At 45.3% G+C, this 24433-nt stretch overlaps 1 protein-coding gene across 1 annotated transcript in view; it reads right to left on the bottom strand.

Moving 5' to 3' along the window:
* cfap210 (cilia and flagella associated protein 210) overlaps positions 1 to 24433 on the bottom strand; it is a 123906-nt gene that overhangs the window by 44211 nt on the left and 55262 nt on the right. Inside the window, exons 6-7 of the mRNA XM_070875698.1 lie at positions 9493 to 9698; positions 6320 to 6476 (exon numbers count right to left, since the gene is read on the bottom strand). Coding sequence (XP_070731799.1) covers positions 6320 to 6476; positions 9493 to 9698 — 363 coding nt within the window. The remainder of the gene's footprint in view (positions 1 to 6319; positions 6477 to 9492; positions 9699 to 24433) is intronic.

The following is a 24433-nucleotide window of genomic DNA, read 5'->3' as shown; positions in this document are numbered from 1 at the left end:
GTGACTTTTCGTTTTTAAATGCATCCATCACCAAGAGCAAGTCTGCAGGCTGTTCCATTTCCACCCTGGTGGTGGGCAATGGTAGCCGACTGAGAGCATCAGTGCAGTTCTCTGTGCCTGGCCTGTAGCGAATTACATAGTTATAAGCAGACAGCGTGAGCGCCCATCTTTGGATGCGAGCAGAGGCATTGGTATTAATACCTTTTCTCTCTGGGAATAGCAATATGAGCGGCTGCTGGTCAGTTTCTAACTCGAACTTAAGCCCAAACAGATACTGGTGCATTTTTTTCACCCTGTAAAAGCATGTCAGAGCTTCTTTTTCGATCATGCTGTAGGCCCTTTCGGCCTTGGACAAACTCCTGGACGCATAAGCGACCGGTTGTAATGTTCCCAATTCGTTTGCTTGTTGTAACACACACCCGACCCCATATGAAGACGCATCGCAAGCTAGCACCAAACGTTTACATGGGTCATACAGAACAAGCAGTTGTTGGAACATAACAGATTTCTGGCTTTCTCAAAAGCAGTCTCTTGGTGATTTCCCCCATACCCAGTCATCTCTCTTGCATAGCAACACATATAGAGGTTCTAGCAGGGTGCTTAACCCAGGTAGGAAATTACCAAAATAATTGAGGAGTCCCAGGAATGACCGCAGCTCCGTCACGTTCTGTGATCTCGACGCGTTCTTGATGGCCTCCGTCTTGGCGTCGGTGGGTCTGATGCCATCTGCCACAATTCTTCTCACTAAGAACTTGACCTCTGGTGCCAGGAAATCACACTTCGAGCATTTCAACCGGAGTCCCACACGATCTAGCCGACTTAGAACCTCTTCCAGGTTTTGCAAGTGTTCGATGGTGTCCCGACCTGCGATCAATATGTCGTCCTGGAAAACCACGGTGTGCGGAACCGACTTTAGCAGACTCTCTATGTTCCTTTGAAAAATAGCCGTGGCCGATCGAATCCCAAACGGGCATCTATAGTAGATGAACAGACCTTTGTACGTGTTGATGCAGGTGAGGCCTTTCGAAGATTCCGCCAGTTCCTGCGTCATGTAGGCCGAGGTCAGATCCAACTTGGTGAATGTCTTTCCTCCTGCCAGCGTCGCAAATAGGCCGTCTGTCTTGGGTAGCGGGTACTGGTCCTGCAGCGAAAAACAGTTAATCGTTACTTTATAGTCCCCACAAATTCTGATCGTGCCATCGCCCTTGAGAACCGGAACAATCGGACTGGCCCACTTGTTGAACTCAACTGGCGTGATGATGCCTTCTCGTTGCAGCCTGTCTAGCTCGATCTCCACTTTCTCTCGCATCATGTGTGGCACCGATGGGTCGTGTACCGGGAACCAAGTGGATTCTGCAGCTTCGCCCCAGAAAAATTTACGATGCCTGGCTCAAACAATGATGGGAACTTGCTCAAAACCTGAGCACATGAGACGTCGTCACCGGATGAAAGCGCTCGGATGTCATCCCAGTTCCAGCAGATTTTTCCCAGCCAGCTTCTGCCGAACAGTGTGGGGCCATCTCCTGGTACAATCCAAAGTGGTTGTTCATGCATCGCTCCATCATAGGAGACTTTTACTGCTGCACTGCCAATTACAGGGATCAGCTCTTTAGTGAATGTTCTCAGCTTGGTATGAATAGGGCTCAGCTTGGGCCTTTGTGCCTTGTTGCACCACAGCCTCTTGAAGGCCTTTTTGCTCATGATAGACTGACTCGAACCAGTGTCCAATTCCATGGATACTGGAATTCTGTTCAGTTCAACTTTTAACATGATCGGTGGACATTTCGTGGTGAAGGTGTGTACCCCGTACACTTCTGCCTCCTCGGTTCGAGTCTCGAGTTCAGTTTGATCCGCCATGGATCGGTCTTCCTCCGCAATGTGGTGGTTTGCAGGGTTTGCAGCTCATTTGCACATTCGCTGGAGGTGTCCCATTGTTCCACTGTCTTTGCACGCATAGTTTTTGAAGCGGCATTGATGGGCTCGATGATCACCTCCGCAGCGCCAACAAGGTGTTAATTGCCTCGCATTCACACTTGATGACGGACTCTGAGTCATCTGAGGTCGTGCAGCTGCAGGCGTGTACGTTCTGCCATATGAATTCCTGCCTGGAAACAACGTTACTTTGTGTACAGTACTTGCCGATGCATCTTTATGCTGCAAAATTTGTTTGGTGTTATTGTTGGTGGACATAAATGCCTGGGATATTGTTATGGCTTTGCTCAGGTTTGGTGTTTCAACAGTCAATAGTTTGCGAAGGATAACCTCATGGCCAATGCCAAGCACAAAAAAGTCTCATAGCATTTGCTCCAGGACTCCACCGAATTCGCAATGTCCTGCAAGGCGCCTTAGTTCGGCGATGTAGATCGCCACTTCCAGGCCTTCAGACCGTTGGCATTATAAAATCGATACCTTGTCATCAGAACGCTCTCCTTCAGATTTATGTGCTCCCGGACCAGCGTACACAGTTCTTCATACAATTTGGTTGTAGGTTTCACCGGAGCAAGAAGATCCTTCATGAGGCCATAGGTTGTTGCCCCGCAGACCGGGAGGAGGATCACCCTTCGTTTGGCAGCGTTCTCATTCCCTTCCAGCTTGTTGGCCACGAAGTATTGGTCAAGTCGCTCCATGAAGGCCTCCCAATCGTCACCTTCTGAGAATTTCTCCAGGATACCAACAGTTTTCTGCATTTTCGCGTGATGGTTTGTTATCTCTTACTCGTCGCCAGTTGTTATGTCTCAAATATAGCAATGTGTATTTGAGTAAGTGTGACCTTAGTCTCTTTATTCTGACTCCAGAGTGCCGGCACAGCATGGGAGGCCTGCTTATATGCAGTGCTCCCAACGGATGCTGGGATCCTTTGTGACTCTAACAGATGCGCCCTCTGGTGGCGGTAGAATGCTGGTTACAAGATGTTGCATACATAACACCACCTTACTATCCCTCTGTCATGGAACATCACAAAGTTCTTTTGGGCACAAAGCTGAAATGAAAGCCATCACTAAACAAACATTCCAAACATAATTTATAAATGATTATTTTGAATCTTATATAAGCAATTCAACTAATCACCCTTGTGCATATCCTTAGTGCCTGTCCTTCATGCTTGTTTGCCTATTCTAGTGCTCCGACAAAATGCTACCCCAGTGGCTGCGGCATGGCTGGTGGAAGGCTGATGACCTTCCATGGGGTACACTGCAGATGGCCTTGCAGGACGACCACAAGCAGCTCTGGGTCCAGAAGGCCCGGCTGTAGACTGCACTACCTTGGTATCAGCGGCAACAGTCTGGACTGGCTGGCTGACAGGAAATGGCAATGGCACTAGCGGAGAAGCAATGGTGGGAGAATGAAGGTGGTCATCCTGAAAGAGGACAGCAGGTTCTTGCTCCACAGAGCCACTGACACTCCTCCGGGGCGGCGCCTCAGCATTCCTGTTGGAGGACAGATTGCTGGAATGCTGGGAGACCCTGAAAGCCCCTTACCACACTCGTAAACCCAGCCACGATGGCAGCAGCCAAGCTTGCGTGGCAGCAAGCTGAGTCTGCATGACAGAAGTCTGAGCTTCCATTGCAGCACTCAGACGTTGGGTCACTTCCACTTGTGCTGCAATGCAAGCTGCGACATCACCCATCACACCCAGCATCGTGGCTGGGTCCACAAGTGGAGTTGCCCATCACTTGCATTCTGAAAATCATGGGCTTCAAGCTCCACGCACAGTCCCGTGCAATGTTGGAGCCAGACTCCTCCATGCTACTTGACAGTGACAAGAGGCTCTCTGCCATTGTACCAAACAGTGCTGTATGCATGCCCATCGCCCTTCTTCTGAAAGCCGCCCATCGAAGTTCTCATCTGAATGCTCTGCAGGAAAACTTGTGTGTGAATTCATCATCTGGGGAGCTGGCACCTGCACTACTCTTTCCTCCTACCCTGGCTGCAGCCCACTTGTGCCAGGTGGCTCGCCACATGCGGATCCCGCCTCTATACTACCCTCTAAAGTTCACGCAGTGCCATTTTCTGAGCTGGTGGCTAGGAGTGTCAGATGAAGTGACGGTGTCTCTTCTTCTCTGTCTGTTTTGCCTGCACAGGCTGGGCTGCTGGCAGTTCTTGGGTATCTGAAAGGAGAAAGGCACAAGGGTCAGGTTGTGGTGAGAGGAGGGGGGCGGGGAGCGGGAAACAAGAAGTGCATGATTAGACTATCAGCAGCTTGTAAGTGAAAAGAGATTGAGGGGAAATTGGGATGTGAGAAGGATTAGGTATGAGCATACCATCATTATCAATGCTTTCAACCTCGCTGCTCACCATGGCCTCAGTGACGGTCCCTCCAATTATCTGCACTACAACTCAGTAAGGCTGTGCAGACATGCTTGCCCTCCACCTGTCTGTTGTTGTTCATGCCAGTTGTGAGTCACCTTGGCTTGCAAGAGAAAGGGAAGTGTGTCAGTGAATGTGGGGCAATGTGTTTGGCTGATGTGCCTGTCATGGTTGAATAGCTGATATTGTGTGCAAGATGTGAGATGTAGGTGTAAGGCTTGCAGCAATGGTAAGTGTGTGAGGGTGAGGTGACACTATGATTATGAGGTATGAGTCGTGCTTACTAGCGACTGTTGGTAGGTGAGTGTTGGGGGTACGGTGAATGGAGCAGTGTGTGAGGCTAGTGGGGCAGTTAGTAAGATATGGCATTTGAAGGTGCATTCACTCACCTTGATCACTCGTGTGAGGTCATTGAACTTCTTCTGGCACAGGATCCAGGTCCTGGTGGCACCGACGGCTTGCGCAATCTCCTCTCACCCCCTTCTGATGGTGTGTGTCGAAGGCCTCCTGCCCCCCCTGCGGGTAGAGGACCTTTCTCCTTCTATAGATCAAGGCTTCCAATGCTGCATCAGGGAAGCAAGGTGCCCTTTCTTTCCCCTGTTATGCCATTGCTGCAGCTATAGTGACAATGAGGTACTTCTGCAACAAAGCATCTCCCCTTTAAGAATTACATTCACTCTACAGACAAACTTTTATTGGACAACAAACTGCACCCGATACTGATGCCCCTGTTGAGCGTTGAGCCAACCAGGTCATGTTTAGTGCTGGACTCAGCACTGCAATCATGTTAATGAGCAGGCAGCACGAATTTTGCGTACTGCCTGCACTACTTTCAATGAGCACGGGCAGATCGGCGCATCCAATTTCACCTTCATGATATTTTGCCAGAAGTTTGCTGTCTTCTAAGTTTGAGAAAACATAATTCCTTCCCCTTTAAGCTGCTGCAGGACTTTAATCTTAGCAATGGGAAGCATATAGATGTTTTCCATGACTGGTGCTCACCTACATTATGGCAATGAAACTGACCCTAAAAATGTAGCAAGGTCAATGTACCATGAATGGACCATCATCATCATAGGCGGTCCCTTGAATGAGGATGACTTGCCATGAATGGACCGGTGCAATTCTTGCACCATCTCATTTCCACTTGGACCTATGCCTGATCAGAAAATCTAAGCTTTTACTAAGTGTAATGTGCCTGAACATTCTCTTCAGGTTGGACCATTGTTTTCAAGATAAATGAAAATAGCTGCAATAACATGGATGTTTTCAGTCTTACTCCATCCAAGAATCAGTTTCTGCAAACAAAACTTTGGAGGCAACATAAGAAAGCTGAAAACGCATAAAACATAAATCAAATATAAAGGGGGCGAAATTGTTCCCTTTTTAGAGGCTCATTAGTGCAGGCGGAAAATATTTTTTGCCCAGGTCGGGGAGCGGGGGGTGGGGGGGGGGGGGCGGCGTGGGGGGGTGGGCGGTTTGGTGTTCCCGGCTCCTGGGAAATTGCCCAGGAGTTTTTGGAGGCACTGCCATGGCAGCACCCCGGGACGTCACACAACCGTGATGACATAATCGCCGTGTGTGGCGACCCCTTACTGCCTGGTCCCACGCTGCCTCTGGTGGTATAGTGGAGGCCATCAGAGACCTTGCAGAATGCACAAAGGCCCTCCCCTTTAAGCGAAGGGGAGGGACGTTGAAGCGCATCAGTGCTACATGGAGCATCTGCAGGACACTGCAGTCCTCGCTCCAGCATCGCCCCGGGACCCATCCCTAAAGGAAGTGGCATGTGCAAGATTGCGCTCCACTTCCTTTCAGGGGCGGTAAGCCTAATTCAGTGTTGGGGCAGAACTTCTGTGCCAGGCACAGAAAGCCCCCGCTCTAGCTGGTTGCCGCCCCCAATCGGAGCGCAGGGCAATTTCGCTCCCAAAGTGCACCACTATAACAAGCCCACTCAGATTTCTGGAACTATGTTATTCAGCTACTTTTGTTGGAAAAATTTTGCTCTACCTACCATATGATTGATCATATTGTTGTGTTTTTTTTGCCTATTTATATCTTCAATGTTATTGAGTTCCAATTGATATAATTGTGCTAATTTCTTGATTTCTTTTCCTTCCATTATATCTTGTTGTTTCTCCTGTTCTTTTAGTTGTTCATTTTTCTTTATCCTAGCATCAAAAAAAAGTTTGAACACCATTTTTTAAGTAAAATTTGTAGAATTGTGAGCAACTTTCACAGATATCCCTTCAATTAAGTGGTGCTAAGAAAAGATCATTACAGTTGGTATCAAATATGTTTGCATATTTCAATGGAAATATCCATCAAGGTATTTTTAATAACCCAGTCCTCAAAGTCTGTGGTGGGGTAGGGATCTTAACTGCAGACTGATTGTGGGGTCAAAGGAAGACAGATCCTTTCATTGTAATAACACTCTCGGACACCTACACCACCAGGAGTGCATCTACGGCTCCCAAATTATGCAACATGCTGGGAGGTTTCCTGATTGAGGCAGGGGCAGCCTCCCCACCACTCCCAAAGAAACATAAATGTACCCTTTACCAAGGGAGCCACTGGCAGCACACTTAAGTCCTTCCAATAAAACTTTTTTTTTTAAACTTAGTTTGTCCTTTGGGGTTCCAGGCCACAAACATGACTTGGATCCCCAGGTGATCCCCACTTTTACACTTCAGCAAAAAGGTATACACAATCTCACCAAGCGTACCTACATTGTTTTTTTTTTTTGAGGGCCGAGGCAGTGGAATCTCCGAATGTAGGAAGTCCAATCTGTTACATTGATGGCTACGTTTGGAGCAGGCCAAAGCTCCAACCCAACAGGCTATCCTGGAAACTCCAGTTCAGGGCCAGCATATTCGGGTCCCAATCCAATTTCCAACCCTCCTGCCAAAGTTACAGCAGGGTTACACTGGAAGGGCCTAGGAGTTTTGGAGCCCCAGTGATTAACATCACTTTTTTTTTATATTTGTGCTATTCGTGTGAAAAGAAAGATTTGAAAGACTTGCATTTATTACCACTTTTCACAACCTCAGGACATTCCAAAGTGCTTTACAGCCAATGAAGCACTTTGGAATTGTAGTGACTACTGTTATGTAAGAAATGTGGCAGCCAATTTGTATATAGCGAGCTCCCACAAACAGCAATCTGATAATGACCAGATAATCTGTTTTTTAGTGATGTTGATTGAGGGATAAATATTGGCCTCAACACAGGGGATAACTCCCCTGCATGAAATAGTGCATGGAATTTTTTTATGTCCATTTAAGAGAGCAGCCGGGGTCTCGGTTTAATGTTTAAAGACACCACCTCCAACAGTGCAGCACTCCCTTAGTACAGCCTAGATTTTTGTGCTCAAGTCTCTGGAGTGAAAGATGTTTATGCTGGGAAATAGAGCATTCTTCTACTTGGGGCAGTCAATATCAGGATCAAGCACGCCAAACACAAAATTTCTAAAAAATTTCTAACAAATATAGCTTCCCCTCAACTACAAAATAGTACTGCCTACTCCAACAGTGCTGTGCTCATAGATTATCAGACAGATATTTAGTCGAAATTTGTATCAAATTATGAGTAGTTTTGTGTCCTAACCTCTTGCTCAGTTTGGAATTCGATTGAAATCCCCCAGCTCATTTACATTCAGTCTTTACTGGGGCAGCTAAAAGAGTTCTTCATCCCAACAATTGAGGCTGGTTTCAAACCAAGTTTCCTGAAGTGAAAGGACAGTGTGCTAACCTACCATGCCACACTATGCTCATGAACTTAAAATTTGGGAGTTGAGAAGTCCTATAAATTTGATTAAAATCTGTGATGTATTTATTGTAATGAGGTGTCTAAGCATGCATAAACTTATGCAAGTAGCTTCCAGATCAAAGGGAACCAAAAATCTGAGGAAAGGAAATCACAACAACTTTGAAATTTTTTTTAAAGCTTTCAAGTATGAGCTCATCAGGTACATGGCCTGTGTATTATTCCCAGAATGCCAGAAATGAGTAAATCCTATCAGAAAGAACAAACTTATATTTTTGTCATGTTTTGCACAAAAAAAATTGTAAAATAATCTCCCCAATTTTGTATGTTATTTTCCTACTCTATTTATGTTACTCGCAGTGTGCAACCTTTCTTGAAAGAAGCACAAGTAGAGAACTATTTCCATGTATTTGCCAATGTCTCCCGAGCTAGATGCTTGTTTAAGTTTCAAATTGGGCTAGAATTTCCTACAGTTTACTGCCCGGTTTCTGGGCAGTATTGGCCATTGTGGGTGCTATTCAGGTAAGAGGAAAATTCCCTACCTGAGTTACACTGGCGGTTTCGAGGTACCGCTGGGGAGCGGACTGCTGGCGTGCATTGTCCTGAGATCGCCCTGGCACCATATTTGGGTCAGCGGTGACCCGTAGGTGAGTATGAAAAAAACACCCATGAGGATCAGCAGAGCTGAGTACCTCGGAAAGGAAAAGATTAGTAATTGGTTTTTTACTAATTATTTTAAAAATCTGATGTGGTTATTTCATTTAAAAGGGTCTTGTGAATGTTTTTTGGATTTTTTAGATGATTTTTTTGGAAAAATTATTTTTATTGTTTTTCTGCTGCTAGGCCCAACCCGCAGCCTCGGGGTAAATTTTTTTTTGATTTTTTTAATTTATCGCTCATTTTGTTTAAGAACTGCCCAATCGACCCTAAATTTTTCACCCAGAATGGAGGTGCAACGCCCAAGTTTTTCACTCAGCGGATTTGTTTATTTTTTGGGCGGAAGTTTTCGCCAGCGGTCTTTTGGGCGGCAATCAAACGCTGGTGGGCCGATAGGAAATTCTAACCCAATGTGTTGCAAAATAATTTGGTCCTTAATATCTAGGGCAGTCACAAGATGAAAGGTCTTTAATACTTCTGAGTTAACTTCTCAGTGGATAAAATTTAGAAGCCCAGATCAAGAAACAAACTAATAAATAAAGTTAAGCATTATTGGAGTGTTCTAATATCCACGTTCATAAGAAATGTAATATGCTGCTATCAATAGTGATTTTATTTTTATCCATGAGCTGAGACTGTGGAATTTCTTCAAAGTGCTGGATGATTTAATGGGTGTCAAATAGAATTACTTTTAACAATTTTGGAAGAATCAGAAGCAAAAGAAATAAATTTCAATAACATAACTGAAATTTATCCTATACTCACTGCTGTTGATGGAAATCAGAAAGAGCCATTCTCTTTTCTTTTTGTTTCATTATTTTTTGATACTCTTCATCCTCACTTGAGTTCAGCAGGCGTTGCATTTCCTCCAGTAAGCTTTTATCTTGTCTTTTAAGAAGTTTTATCTTCTTCTGGTTCAGTTCAATCTGGGTTTCTCGTTCCTTCAGCGCTTCAGTAAGCAACAGTGCAGCCTACATAAAAAAAAATATATATATACATTATGTAGAATAATGGATGCTGAGAATGTAGTTGGTGTTATAAACTGTAGGCACAGATGGGGTTATAAACTATAGGCACAAATTCAAGGAATTTATTCACATCAACAGAACTCCAAGATTGAATTACAGTTTTTAAATCCCTCTTCATCATTTCTAATTATATATTACGAGCAGATCACCCATAGTTTTTACAAATGGCAATTCAGACGTTGAGCAATTTTGTGACAGTAGTGTTGTATTATGTAACATGTAATGTATTATTCTGCTACTGAGATGGACCTGTTCCTTTTGGGCCACCAAATCCAATTCCTGTAAACATGCAGACAATTAGAATTATCATTGGTACACATAGTTTGCAGACAGCCAGGAGCTTGTAAATTTTCTGTTCCAGGTCAATCTGTAAACTTCCCTCAAAAAAAATTTCACAATAACATGATTAAATGTGATCTTTTGAAACTTTTAACAATTTTTTACTTGAAGACTTCAGCCTCCCCAAAAACCTGTGTTCAGACTTGATATTTGCGCCCCAGAGTTATGACTCTCAGCTGGATTTAAATTATGCAGACTGAGCTTATTCAATGTACCTCATTTCCAGGGATGCATCAGAGGGGTTTATTTTTGGCTTCTAGCAGTTTTTGTTGAGTTTTGTTTTCCTAAATTAATTATTAAAAGCCAAAGAAAAGATTTCAAGAGCATTACTGAGGTAAAGCTAATATTGAGTATTTTTTTTAAATGAAGCTATTTGTGTTTGTGTGTGAGATAGAGGGCGCAAAATTGGCCAGGAATTGCTCCGTTTTTTTTTGGAGCGACTTGATTTTTCTGGAGTATCTTAAAAATCCCCAATTTGCACATTCAATTTCGCCAGAGTAAGTGAGTTAGTTAGGATTTTTTTAGTTTCGTTTTTTTTTCCAAAAGGGGGCATTACCAGCCACCTATGCCCGTTTTGGCCATTTAGGCCACTTTGGCCAGCTAATAGTTACTCCAAACTAACTTAAGTCAGCGTATGTGGCCACTTGTGAAAACCCTTGCGGAGAGTTAAGAAATCAGTGCAGGTAGGTATATCGGAGGCAAGCAGAACTTAATGACTTGACTAAAGAATGTAAATAGGATCAAACAGCTATACAGGACATCATATGACAAACTTCGTAAAGTTAATTTACTATACAACAGAAGCATTCATGGAAACTTATACTACAAAAATAAAAGAAGTAAAAGATAGTTGAATTAAATTGCCCTAATTCACAACTAATTTAAACAACTATTTGTTTGCAATGATTATACTGGGTCAAAATTGAGCCCATATTATCTAAATAAAGTCTATTTCAATAAATAAGATATTCTCTCAGTGTTCCTCCATCACTTATGTTCTTCTTTCACAATAACACCAAGTAAATAGGCTTGACAAATGGTCACCACTATTGACAAGAGACAAAACATAGTTACATAAATTTTTCAAAATATCCAAATAAAAAATAGAAGCAAGTCCTACCCTACATCCATCTTCAGCCTGTGCAGTAGGCCAATCGGCCTGGGATAGAGGCGGGACGCAGCAGTAGCCGGTATGATGATGATGATCGGGTCCCACGCTGCAGTACGCACACTGAGAGGCTGGGGGCAGGAGGTACTGCGCATGCAAGCACACTCCAATGCACATGTGAAGACGTCCCAGCGAGGGACGCTGGCTCCTCCCCCGACCCAACTGGCCACGCTGCGCGAAGACCCGGGAAAGGCCGGACAGCGGCCAAAGTGGGGACCGATTTTTTCGGAGCACTTTTCAACACAGAAAAGTGCCGCATCTCCAGTGAGTGCGCCGAAAAAAAGGGTGGCCCAATTTTGAGCCCATAGTGAGGAAAATGAGTGTACGGATTTTAATTACACACTTTTGCAGCTTGTATTCTATATACTTGTTTTGCATTCTATATATTTTATCAAGTCTATTAAGCTGAGAGGAACAGAAAAATAGGGAGATTGGTGTGTGTACGTGCGTGTGTGTGAGTGAGAGACTGATTTATTTTATATCAGTGTTAGTTCTGTTTAAAAGAAAAGTTGAATATTGCAGACAACTAATTATTTTACCTGTGTTTTGTGGAAAGAAATAGTAAATGCTAATTGCTTACACTTATGAGACAGAGATTATAATTGCTGAAATCTATAAGACAGAAAGTAGTGATAAATAATATGTCTTTCCTCATTCTAATTTGATTTATGTTCAATGTTTTTTTTTAAGTTGATTTTGAATGCAAATAAAACCTCTTTGAAGGCAATCGATAGAAGAGTAGGAGAACGGAGGGATGAGGTAAATAAATTGAGGTTAAATGGGACTTTGGCCTCCCATCATCCAAACTTGAGAGGACGAAGTAGAAGCAAGGGGGAAAGAGGGATAGAGGAGTAAAGCAAGTAATGATGGAAGTGGAATAAAAACAGAGCATGCTGGAAATCTCAGCGGGTCAGGCAGAGAAAAACAAAGTTAATGTTTTGGGTCTTCGTCAGAACTACCAAATGTTTGAAAACAGCACATTCTTAAGAAGTGCTCAAAGGGGGAGGGGAAGAAAGAACAAAAAGGAAGGTCTGTGATAGGTCTAGAAGGCAGGAGAGATTAGAGAGACAAAGGGGATGATGCGACGAATTGAAATGGTAATGACAGAAGTTAGAAAAAGGTTAATCTGGATAGGGTGTGAATGGCGGAGTAATAACCAGCTGCCATTAGAGACAAAGAGAAAAAAAACATAAGATGGGGGGGGAGGGAGCCAAAGATGGCCAGAGGTTATGCTCTGAAATTGTTGAACTCGATGTTGAGTCCAGAAAGTTGTAAAGTGCCCAAATCAAAGATGAGTTGCTGTTCCTCGAGCTTGCGTTGAGTTTCATTGGAACAGTGCAGGAGTCCGAGGATAAAGATATCAGAGTGGGAGTGGAGTGGAGAATTAAAGTGACAGGCGACCGGAAGCTCAGGGTCACTCACCACAGATGCTGCCTGATCCGCTGAGATTGCCAGCATTCTCTGTTTTTATGCGGCGGCGGCAGTCGGGAGCAGCGTGAGGAGGTGCGTCGCTGAGGCGTGAGTTCCGGGGTCGGCGAGAGGCCGATAAAGGCCCAGCCGGTGCAGCTACAGGGAGAAGGCAAAAAAGAAGTAGAAAGAAACAGAAAGGTGACGTCACAGCCAAGGGGGTAAGTGATTGGCGAGTAGTTTTTCTTTTTTCTCTTCTATATCAGTAAGTAAACTTTAGCATTGTTGTTGCCAATTTAAGTGTATCTAAGGGTTAAGTCATTGGCAGGAGAGCTCAGTCATGTGATATGCTCCTCCTGTACCATGTGGGAACTCAGGGACACTTCCGTGTATCCGCCTCCAGTTCCTGACGGTCCGCGTTGCGGAATTGGAGCTGAGGGTGGATTCACTCTGGAGCATCCACGATGCTGAGAATGAAGTGAGCAGCACGTGTAGCGAGTTGGTCTTACCGCAGGTAAAGGGTCCACAGCCAGCTAGGGAATGGAAGACCAGCAGGAAGAGCAGTCCAAGGAAGGTAGTGCAGGGGTCCCCTGCGGTCATCCCCCTGCAAAACAGATACACCGTTTTGAGTACTGTTGAGGGGGATGACTCATCAGGGGAGGGCAGCAGCAGCCAAGTTCATGGCACCATGGCTGGCTCTGCTGCACAGGAGGGCAGGAAAAAGAGTGGGAGAGCGATAGTGATAGGGGATTCGATTGTAAGGGGAATAGATCGGCGTTTCTGCGGCTGCAACCTTGACTCCAGGATGGTATGTTGCCTCCCTGGTGCAAGGTTCAAGGATGTCTCGGAGCGGGTGCAGGACATTCTGAAAAGGGAGGATGAACAGCCAGTTGTCGTGGTGCACATTGGTACCAACGATATAGGTAAAAAAAGGGATGAGGTCCTACGAGACAATTTTAAGGAGGTAGGAGCTAAATTAAAATGTAGGACCTCAAAAGTAATAATCTCAGGATTGCTACCAGTGCCACGTGCTAGTCAGAGTAGGAATCGCAGGATAACTCAGATGAATACTTGGCTTGAGCAGTGGTGCAGCAGGGAGGGATACAAATTCCTGGGGCATTGGAACCGGTTCTGGGGGAGGTAGGACCAGTACAAACCGGATGGTCTGCACCTCGGCAGGACTGGAACCAATGTCCTAGAGGGAGTGTTTGCTAGTGCTGTTGGGGAGGAGTTAAACTAATACGGCAGGGGGATGGGAACCAATGCAGGGAGACAGAGGGAAACAAAAAGAAGACAAAAGCAAAAGACAGAAAGGAGATGAGTAAAAGTGGAGGGCAGAGAAACCCAAGGCAAAAAACAAAAAGGGCCACTGAATATAAAGGGGCTGCAGGAGGGGTCAAAACTAAAAATCATGGTTTAAAAACTACTATTAAAACACTCTACCTAAACGCACGCAGCATTCGAAATAAAGTAAATGAGTTGACGGCACAAATCATTACAAATGGGTATGATTTGGTGGCCATTACAGAAACGTGGTTGCAGGGTGGCCAAGACTGGGAATTAAACATACAGGGGTATCTGACGATTCAGAAAGATAGGCAAGAAGGGAAAGGAGGTGGGATAGCTCTGTTAATAAAGGATGATATCAGGGCAGTTGTGAGAGACAATATTGGCTCTAATGAACAAAATGTTGAATCATTGTGGGTGGAGATTAGAGATAGTAAGGGGAAAAAGTCACTGGTGGGCGTAGTTTATAGGCCTCCAAATAATAACTTCACGGTGGGGCAGGCAATAATCAAGGGAATAATGGAGGCATGTGAAAAAGGAACGGCAGTAATCATGGACGATTTTAACCTACATATCGATTGGTCAAATCAAATCGCACGGGGTAGCCTGGAGGAGGAATTCATAGAATGCATACGGGATTGTTTCTTAGAACAGTATGTTACAGAACCTACAGGGGAGCAAGCTATCTTAGATCTGGTCCTGTGTAATGAGACAGGAATAATAAACGATCTCCTCATAAAAGATCCTCTCGGAATGAGTGATCACAGTATGGTTGAATTTGTAATACAGATTGAGGGTGAGGAAGTAGTGTCTCAAACGAGCGTACTATGCTTAAACAAAGGGGACTACAGTGGGATGAGGGCAGAGTTGGCTAAAGTAGACTGGAAACACAGACTAAACGGTGGCACAATTGAGAAACAGTGGAGGACTTTTAAGGAGCTCTTTCATAGTGCTCAACAAAAATATATTCCAGTGAAAAAGAAGGGCGGTAAGAGAAGGGATAACCAGCCGTGGATAACCAAGGAAATAAAGGAGAGTATCAAATTAAAAACCAATGCGTATAAGGTTAGTGGGAAAATAGAAGATTGGGAAAATTTTAAACGACAGCAAAGAATGACTAAGAAAGCAATAAAGAAAGGAAAGATAGATTACGAAGGTAAACTTGCGCAAAACATAAAAACGATAGTAAAAGCTTTTACAGATATATAAAACGGAAAAGAGTGACTAAAGGAAATGTTGGTCCCTTCGAAGATGAGAAGGGGGATTTAATAATGGAAAATGTGGAAATGGCTGAGATCTTAAATAATTATTTTGCTTCGGTCTTCACAGTGGAAGACACAAAAACCATGCCAAAAATTGCTGGTCACAGGAATGTGGGAAGGGAGGACCTTGAGACAATCACTATCATTAGGGGGTAGTGTTGGACAGGCTAATAGGACTCAAGGTAGACAAGTCCCCTGGTCCTGATGAAAGGCATCCCAGGGTATTAAAAGAGATGGCGGAAGTTATAGCAGATGCATTCGTTATAATCTACCAAAATTCTCCGGACTCTGGGGAGGTACCAATGGATTGGAAAGCAGCTAATGTAATGCCTCTGTTTAAAAAAGGGGGCAGACAAAAGGCAGGTAACTATAGGCCGGTTAGTTTAACATCTGTAGTGGGGAAGAATGCTTGAAACTATCATTAAGGAAGAAATAGCGTGACATCTAGATAGGAATAGTGCAATCAAGCAGATGCAGCATGGATTCATGTTTAACTAATTTACTAGAATTCTTTGAGGATATAACGAGCATGGTGGATAGAGGTATACCGATGGATGTGATGTATTTAGATTTTCAAAAGGCATTCGATAAGGTACCACACAAAAGGTTACTGCAGAAGATAGAGGTACGCGGAGTCAGAGGAAATGTATTAGCATGGAAAGAGAATTGGCTGGCTAACAGAAAGCAGAGTTGGGATAAATGGGTCCTTTTCGGGTTGGAAATCGGTGGTTAGTGGTGTGCCACAGGGATCGGTGCTGGGACCACAACTGTTCACAATATACATAGATGACCTGGAAGAGGGGACAGAGTGTAGTGTAACAAAATTTGCAGATGACACGGAGATTAGTGGGAAAGCGGGTTGTGTAGAGGACACAGAGAGGCTGCAAAGAGATTTAATAGGTTAAGCGAATGGGCTAAGGTTTGGCAGATGGAATACAATGTCGGAAAGTGTGAGGTCATCCACCTTGGGAAAAAAAAAAACAGTAAAAGGGAATATTATTTGAGTGGGGAGAAATTACAACATGCTGCGGTGCAGAGGGACCTGGGGGTCCTTGTGCATGAATCCCAAAAAGTTAGTTTGCAAGTGCAGCAGGTAATCAGGAAGGCGAATGGAATGTTGGCCTTCATTGCGAGAGGGATGGAGTACAAAAGCAGGGAGGTCCTTCTGCAACTGTGTAGGGTATTGGTGAGGCTGCACCTGGAGTACTGCGTGCAGTTTTGGTCACCTTACTTAAGGAAGGATATACTAGCTTTGGAGGGGGTACAGAGACGATTCACTAGGCTGATTCCGGAGATGAGGGGGTTACCTTATGATGATAGATTGAGTAGACTGGGTCTTTACTCGTTGGAGTTCAAAAGGATGAGGGGTGATCTTATAGAAACATTTAAAATAATGAAAGGGATAGACAAGATAGAGGCGGAGAGGTTGTTTCCACTGGTCGGGGAGACTAGAACTAGGGGGCACAGCCTCAAAATACGGGGGAGGCAATTTAAAACCGAGTTGAGAAGGAATTTCTTCTCCCAGAGGGTTGTGAATCTGTGGAATTCTCTGCCCAAGGAAGCAGTTGAGGCTAGCTCATTGAATGTATTCAAGTCACAGATAGATAGATTTTTACCCAATAAGGGAATTAAGGGTTACGGGGAGTGGGCGGGTAAATGGAGCTGAGTCCACGGCCAGATCAGCCATGATCTTGTTGAATGGCGGAGCAGGCTCGAGGGGCTAGATGGCCTACTCCTGTTCCTAATTCTTATGTTCTTATGTTCTTATGTCAGATTCCAGCATCCGCAGTATTTTGCTTTGTCTATGAATGATAGAAGTGGTGTGGTCAGAAGAGGAGGAGGTCGTGGGAACGTGAAAGAGTAGGAGACATGATGGGAACAAGGGATTGGAGGAAGCATGTGATTGGAGGAGGGGTGGGAAGGGAGCTGCTGAAGGCTAGAATTTCCCCGCAACTTCCACATTAATGCAGTCTGCAGCTATCAGTGGCTCCTTTCTCTCTGTGCACATCTGTGTACAGCTCCTGTCAACCTTTTCCATTATAAATTACTATGTCCATATTTATAATGGAAACTGCTTATGTAAAACTTGCCAGGTTGCAATTACATCCTCCCTCTAATAGAGACACTGCAGCACCACAACTGGTGCACGGGCATAATTACAGAATGACAATGGCTTTAGAATGAGGAATAAATTACGTCTGCATGCCCTGAATCAATCATCCCCAGTCCAGTGACTATGATTCACTTGAAGACTATGGTATTCAATTACTAAAGGCAAATAGTAAAGCATTTTACAAACATTAAATGAAAAAGAAAAGGTAAAGACAGGGTAGAGCCAATTACAGAAGAAAAAAAGGAAATATTTTTACACAGGAACAGGTGTACGTCATTCAGCCCCTCAATCTTACCGCCATTCAATTCGATCATGGCTAATCTGTACCTCAATTCCATTTACCCACCTTAGTTCCATATCCCTGCATACCCTTACCAACAAAAATCTATCGATCTCCGCCTTGTAAATTTAATTTGACCATGTTCTTTTGGGAAAATAAGTTCCAGATTTTCACTACCCTTTGTGTGAAGAAGTGCTTCCTGACATCGCCCTTGTACGGCCCAGTTCTAATTTTAAGGTTATGCTCCCTTGTTCTGGACTTCCCCACCAGAGTAAACAGTTTCTCTGTATCTACCTAGCGAATCCCTTAATCACGTTAAATACCTAGATTAGATCATCCCTCAACCTTCTAAACTCGGGAATTAAAGCCAAGCAACCTGTCCTCGTAATTTAACCCTTTAAGCCCTGGTATAATTCTGGTGAATCTCTGCTGTACTCTTTCCCGAGGTTCTGTACCCAAACCTCAATGCAGTACTCAATGTGTGGTCTGGCCAAGGCTGTGTACAACTAAAGCATCATTTCCTCACTTTTGAATTGCAACCACCTTAAGATAAAGGCCAACATTCCATTAGCCTTTTTGATTTATTTTCGTATCTGTGCACCAGCTTTTAGTGATTTATGTACAGGGACACTTAAATCCCTTTGCTCTTCCACAGCTCCTAGTCTCTCACCAAAAAAAAATTCAGATTTGATTTGTTTCCAGTGGATGACCTCACACTTCATGATATTGAACTCCATCCGCCATAGTTTTACCCACTCACTTAGTTTGTCTATGTCCCTTTGTAAGTCCTGCTCCCATTCACACACCTTACTGTGCCTCCTAACTTAATGTAATTCTGAAAACTTGGAGAGATAACAATCTATTCCTTCATCCAAATCATGAATATATATGGTGAAAAGCTGAGGCCCCAGTACAGAACCCTGGAGAACACCACTTGTCACATCCCACCAATCAGATGTATCCTTACTCCCTGTCTCCTACCTCCCAATCAATTACCAGCACACATCACAAGGTCACCTCCAATTCCATGCACTCTCATTTTGCTCATAATCTCTTGCGCAGCCCCTTATCAAATGCCTTCTGGAAGTCTATATCGATAGACACTCCCTTATCCACCATGCCAGTGACTTACTCAAAAATGTAAATAGATTAGTCAGACATGCCCTACCCTTCACAAATTCATGCTGACTCGCAGCTGATACTTAACCAAGTGCTCAGTCACTCTGTCTCTGATGATAGATTCCAGTAACTTTCCCACAATTGATGTTAAACTGTCAGGTCTGTAGTTACCTGGTTTCTTCCTCCCTCCTTCTGATGCTGGAATAGCAGACATACTAAAGGCAACACAACACAACACACAAGCATCTCCTGTGGTGTTATTCATGTTGATTCAGAGGTTGCAATAGGAGGTGCTGGGATGTAGAGGTTGGGAAAGCATTAAGACACTGAGGGGTGAATTTGACTTGGGTGGGGTTGTAAAACAGGTGGAATTGCAGTTTACGCTTGGCCTGTTATTCAGTTCTACTGAAGTCAATGTAACTGAATATTGGGCGGGGCATATAACGAGCGCCCAATGCAATACCGCTTGTTTTGCATCCCTGCCCGTGTCCAATTTCTACCTGGATTTTTCCTTTTTGTTTACGAGTGGTTTGCATTTGTACCAAAGTGTGGGCAGTGGAATGTGACATATGGAGAGTGCCCTAATATAGCACTTTTAATGTATTACTAGTAGATCTATAGTGGCATTACTCTTGGCAAGTCAGCTAATATGCTATCTTAGAAGGACAGGGGTTTTATGCTATTCAATGTACAATCTATTATTCTACTAACATGAAGCTGTTGAACTGTTAAGTAAATGGTAGACAGAGTTGTTCGCTGAAGGAACTTTTCACGTTATAAGTGTTTCAGCTTCAGGTAGGAACCACCCAGAATGACGTAATCTGTATTTTATCAGCACACAGAGAGGGAGGATCGTAGGATTTGGTACCATTGGGGGAGAGTGGCTAGACTTTGGTAGCATGAAGGGTTGATTCTGGGCTTTGGTAGAACTGGGATGGGGTCCGAGGGTTTGGCAGCACTGCACTGGGATTCCTAAGGTTGTCAGCACTGTGAAGGTTCTGTGGTATAGTGGTATGGTGGATTCTGGTGCCTTCCTGAAGTGGGAGTAGGGGCGGGGGGCACGTGGGGGTGAATGTAAAGATTGCACTCTGTGTCTGCCCCTGCCATTGAAACGGTAAATAAACACAAACTGTACAAATAAAAAAAGTCTCTCTCCCCTCACTCTCTCTCTTCCCTCGCTCTCTCGTTCTCTCCCCCCTCTCTCAGATCTCCCCCCCCTCTCTCTCTCCCCCATTCTCTCTCTTCCCTCGCTCTCTCCCCCCTCTCACCCTCTCCCCCATTCTCTCTCCTGTCTCTCTCTCCCTCTTCCCCCCCCTCTCTCTCTCTGATCTCTCTGCCCACCTTTCTCCGATCTCTCTCTCCCCCCCTCTCCGATTTCCCTCGCTCTCTCTCCCCCTCCCCCTCTCCGATTTCTCTCTCTCTCTCTCTCCCCTCGCTCCCTCTCGCCCCACTCTCTCCCCCCACTCTCTCTCTCTCTCTCTCTCCCTTTTCGATCCAACCTGCTCCCGGGCCTTGACTCATGGAGCTGAAGAAAGCATGGTCCATGCTGCACTGAGGGGAAACTGTGGGGTACCGCACATGTGCCGCCGGACCTCGGTGACTGCGTGCATGCGCAGAAGGTGATTGTGCGCGCATGCACAAAATGGGATGGGGCCGACCGTGCATATGCGCAGAAGGATACAAAAATGTTGATGCAGATAATCACTTCGTTATATGTCACAGAAAGGAAAAATCATACGGGAATGGTAGCATAGTGGTCATGTTACTGGACTAGTAATCCAGAGGCCTGGACCAATGATCCAGAGATGTGAGTTAAACTCCCACCATGGCAGCTGGAGAATTTAAATTCACCTAATTAAATGAATCTGGAAAAAAATACCTAGTATCAGTAATGGTGACCATGAAATATCAGATTGTCATAAAAGCCCATCTGGTTCACTTAACTGGTCTGGCCGAATGTAAATATTGTACTGTGTCTGCCCCTGCCATTGAAACAGTAAATAAACACAAACTATACAAATAAAAAAAGTCTCTCTCCCTTCATTCTCTCTCCCCCCACCTCTCTCAGATCTCCCCCCCCCACCCTCTCTCTATCCTCCCATCTCTCTCTTCTCTCCGTCTCTTCCCTCTCGCTCTCTGATCTCTCTCTCTCCTTTTCTCTGATCTCTCTCCCCACCCCCTCTGATTTTCCTCTCTCTCTCTCTCTCCCACCTCTCTCTCTTCCCCCCCCACCCCCCCATCGCTCGCTCTCCTCCCCCCACTCTCTCCCTTTTTGATCCAATCTTCTCTCGTGCCTTGACTCACGGAGCTGAAGAAAGCATGATCCATGCTGCACTGAGGGGCAACTGTAGGGTACCGCGCATGCGCAGCCGGACCTCGGTGGTGGTGTGCATGCGCAGAAGGGGATTGAGCGCGCATGCACAAAATGAGGTGGGGCCAATCGCGCATTTGTGCAGAAAGGTACAAAAAATGTTCATACAGATAATCACTTCGTTATATGTCACAGAAAGGAAAAATCATATGGGAACAGTAGCATAGTGGTTATGTTACTGGACTAGTAGTCCAGAGGCTTGGACAGACTACTGATCCAGAGATGCGAGTTCAAATCCCACCACAGCAGCTGGGGAATTTAAATTCACCTAATTAAATAAATCTGGAATAAAAAGCTAGTATCAGTAAGGGTGACCATGAAACTATCAGATTGTCGTAAAAACCCATCTGGTTCACTTACCTGGTATGGCCTATATGTGACCCACAGCAATGTGGTTGACTCATTGGCTTGCGAGGCAATTTAATGGGCAATCAATTGTAACAAACCGCTACGAAAGACAATAATAATAAAACTGGACGGACCACCCATCATTGACCTCGGCACCGACTACGGACAGGACAATGGCACACACTGCCCAGTCGACCCTGCAAAGTTCTCCTCACGAACATCTGGGGACTTGTGCCAAAATTTGGACAGCTGTCCCACAGATGAGTCAAGCAACAGGCAGACAGAATTATACCTTTCAGCCAATGTCCCAGATTCCTCCATCACCATCCCTGGGTGTGTTCTGTCCCACCGGCAGGACAGACCCACCAGAGGTGGCGGCACAGTGGTGTACAGTCGGGGGGCAGTGGCCCTGGGAGTCCTCAACATTGACTCCTGACCCCATGAAGTCTCATGGCTTCAGGTCAAGTACGGGCAAAGAAATCCCCTGCTGATTAGCACCTACTCAGCTGATGAATCAGTACTCCTTCATGTTAAACACCACTTGGAAGAAACACAGAGTAGCAAGGGCACAGAACGTACTCTGGGTGGGCGACTTCAATGTCCATCACCAAGAGTGGCTCGGTAGCATCACTACCGACCGAGCTGGATGAGTCCTGAAGGACACAGCTGCCAGACTGGGCCTGCGGCAGGTGGTGAGATAACCAACATGAGGGAAAAACCTACTTGACCTCGTCCTTACCAATCTACCTGTCACAGATGCATTTGTCCCTGACAGCATTGGTGGCAGTGACCACCGTACAGTCTTTGTGGAGACAAAGTCCTGTCTTCACACGGAGGACACCCTCCACCATGCTAAATAGAATAGATTCATAACAGATCTAGTTGCTCAAAACTGGGCATCCATGAGGCGCTGTGGGCCATCAGCAGCAACAGAATTGTATTCGACCACAATCTGTAACCTCATAGCCTGGCATATCCCTCACTCTACCATTACCATCACACCAAGTTCAATAAGGAGTGCAGAAGAGCATGCCAGGTGCAGCACCAAGTATACCTAAAAATGAGGTGCCTACCTGGGGAAGCTGCAACACAGGACTATATGCATTCTAAAAAGCGGAAGCGGTATGCTATTGACAGGGCTAAGCGAGCCCGCAATCAACGGATCAAATCAAATCTCTGCAGTCCTGCCACATCCAGTCGTGAATGGTGGTGGACAATTAAACAATTAACGGGAGTAGGCTCCATGAATATCCCCATCCTCAATGATGGCAGAGGCCAGCACGCATGGAGTGCAAAAGAAAAGGCTGAAGCGTTTACAACCATCTTCAGCTAGAAGTGTTGAGTGGATGATCCATATCAGCCTCCTCCTGAAGTCCTCACCATCACAAAAGTCAATTTTCAGCCAATTCGATTCACTCCATGTGATATCAAGAAACGGCTCAGCACACCGGATACAGCAAAGGCTATGGGTCCCGACAACATTCCGGGTGTCGTGCTGAAGACTTGTGCTCCAGAACTAGCCGCACCTCTAGCCAAGCTGTTCCAGTACAGCTACAACACTGGCATCTACCCGACAATGTGGAAAACTGCCCAGGTATGTCCTGTCCACAAAAAGCAGGACTTATCCAATCCGTCCAATTACCGTCCCATCAGTCTACTCTCAATCGTCAGCAAAGTGATGGAAGGTGTCGTCGACAGTGCTATCAAACGGCACATACCAATAACCTGCTCGTCGATGCCCAGTTTGGGTTCTGCAAGGACCACACGGCTCCAGACCTCATTACAGCCTTGGTCCAAACATGGATAAAAGAGCTGAATTCCAGAGGTGAGGTGAGAGTGACTGCCCTTGACATCAAGGCAGCATTTGACTGATTGAGGCATCAAGGAGCCTCATAAAACTGGAGTCAATGGGAATCAGGGAGGATTCACTATTCACTCCACTAGTTGGAGTCATACTTAGTACAAAGGAAGATGGTTGTGGTGACTGGAGGTCAATTATCACAGCCCCAGGACATCGCTGCAGGAGTTCCTCGGGGCAGTGTCCTAGGCCCAAACGTCTTCAGCTGTTTTATCAATGACCTTCCCTCCATCATAAGGTCTGAAGTGGGGATGTTCGCTGATGACCACATAGTGTTCAGTGCCATTCGCATCTCCTCAGATAATGAAGCATCCATGCCCGCATGCAGCAAGACCTGGATGTCATTCAGGCGTGGGCTGATAAGTGGCAAGTAACATTTGTGCCACACAAGTTCCAGGCAATGACTATCTCCACAAGCAAGAGACTAGCCACTGCCTCTTGACATTCAACGGCATTACCATCGCCAAATCCCCCACTATCAACATCCTGGGGGGTCACCATTGACCAGAACTTAACTGGACCAGCCACATAAATACTTTGGTAACAAGAGTGGGTCAGAGGCTGGGTATTCTGTGGCGAGTGTCTCACCTCCTGGCTTCCCAAAGCCTTTTTACCATCTACAAGGCACAAGTCAGGAATGTGATGGAATACTCTTCAGTTGCCTGGATGAGTGCAGCTCCAACAACACTCAAGAAGCTTGACATCATCCAGGACAAAGCAGCCTGCTTGATTGGTAACCCATCTACCACCTTCAACATTCACTCCCTCCACCACCGGCGCACTGTGGCTGCAGTGTGTACCATGTACAAGATATAAAACAGAAAGTCGCCTGTGCTTCTTCAGAAGCACTTCCAAAACCCGCAATCTCTACCACATAGAAGGACAAGGGTAGCAAGCACATGGGAACACCTTCACCTGCAAGTTCACCTCTAAGTTACACACCATCCTGACTTGGAAGTATATTTTTGTTCCTTCAGTGTTGCTGGGTCAAAATCCTGGAACTTCCTCCTAACAGTACTGTAGGAGTACCTTCACCACACAGACTGCAGAGATTCAAGAAGGCAGCTCACCACCACCTTCTCAAGGGCAATTAGGAATGAACAATAAGTGCTGGCTTAGCCAGCGA

The sequence above is a fragment of the Pristiophorus japonicus genome, chromosome 3 (assembly GCF_044704955.1).
Source record: "Pristiophorus japonicus isolate sPriJap1 chromosome 3, sPriJap1.hap1, whole genome shotgun sequence".
NCBI classification, from domain to species: domain Eukaryota; kingdom Metazoa; phylum Chordata; class Chondrichthyes; family Pristiophoridae; genus Pristiophorus; species Pristiophorus japonicus.
The sequence above is the reverse complement of the archived record's forward strand: the minus strand, read 5'-3'. Positions and strand labels throughout refer to the sequence as shown.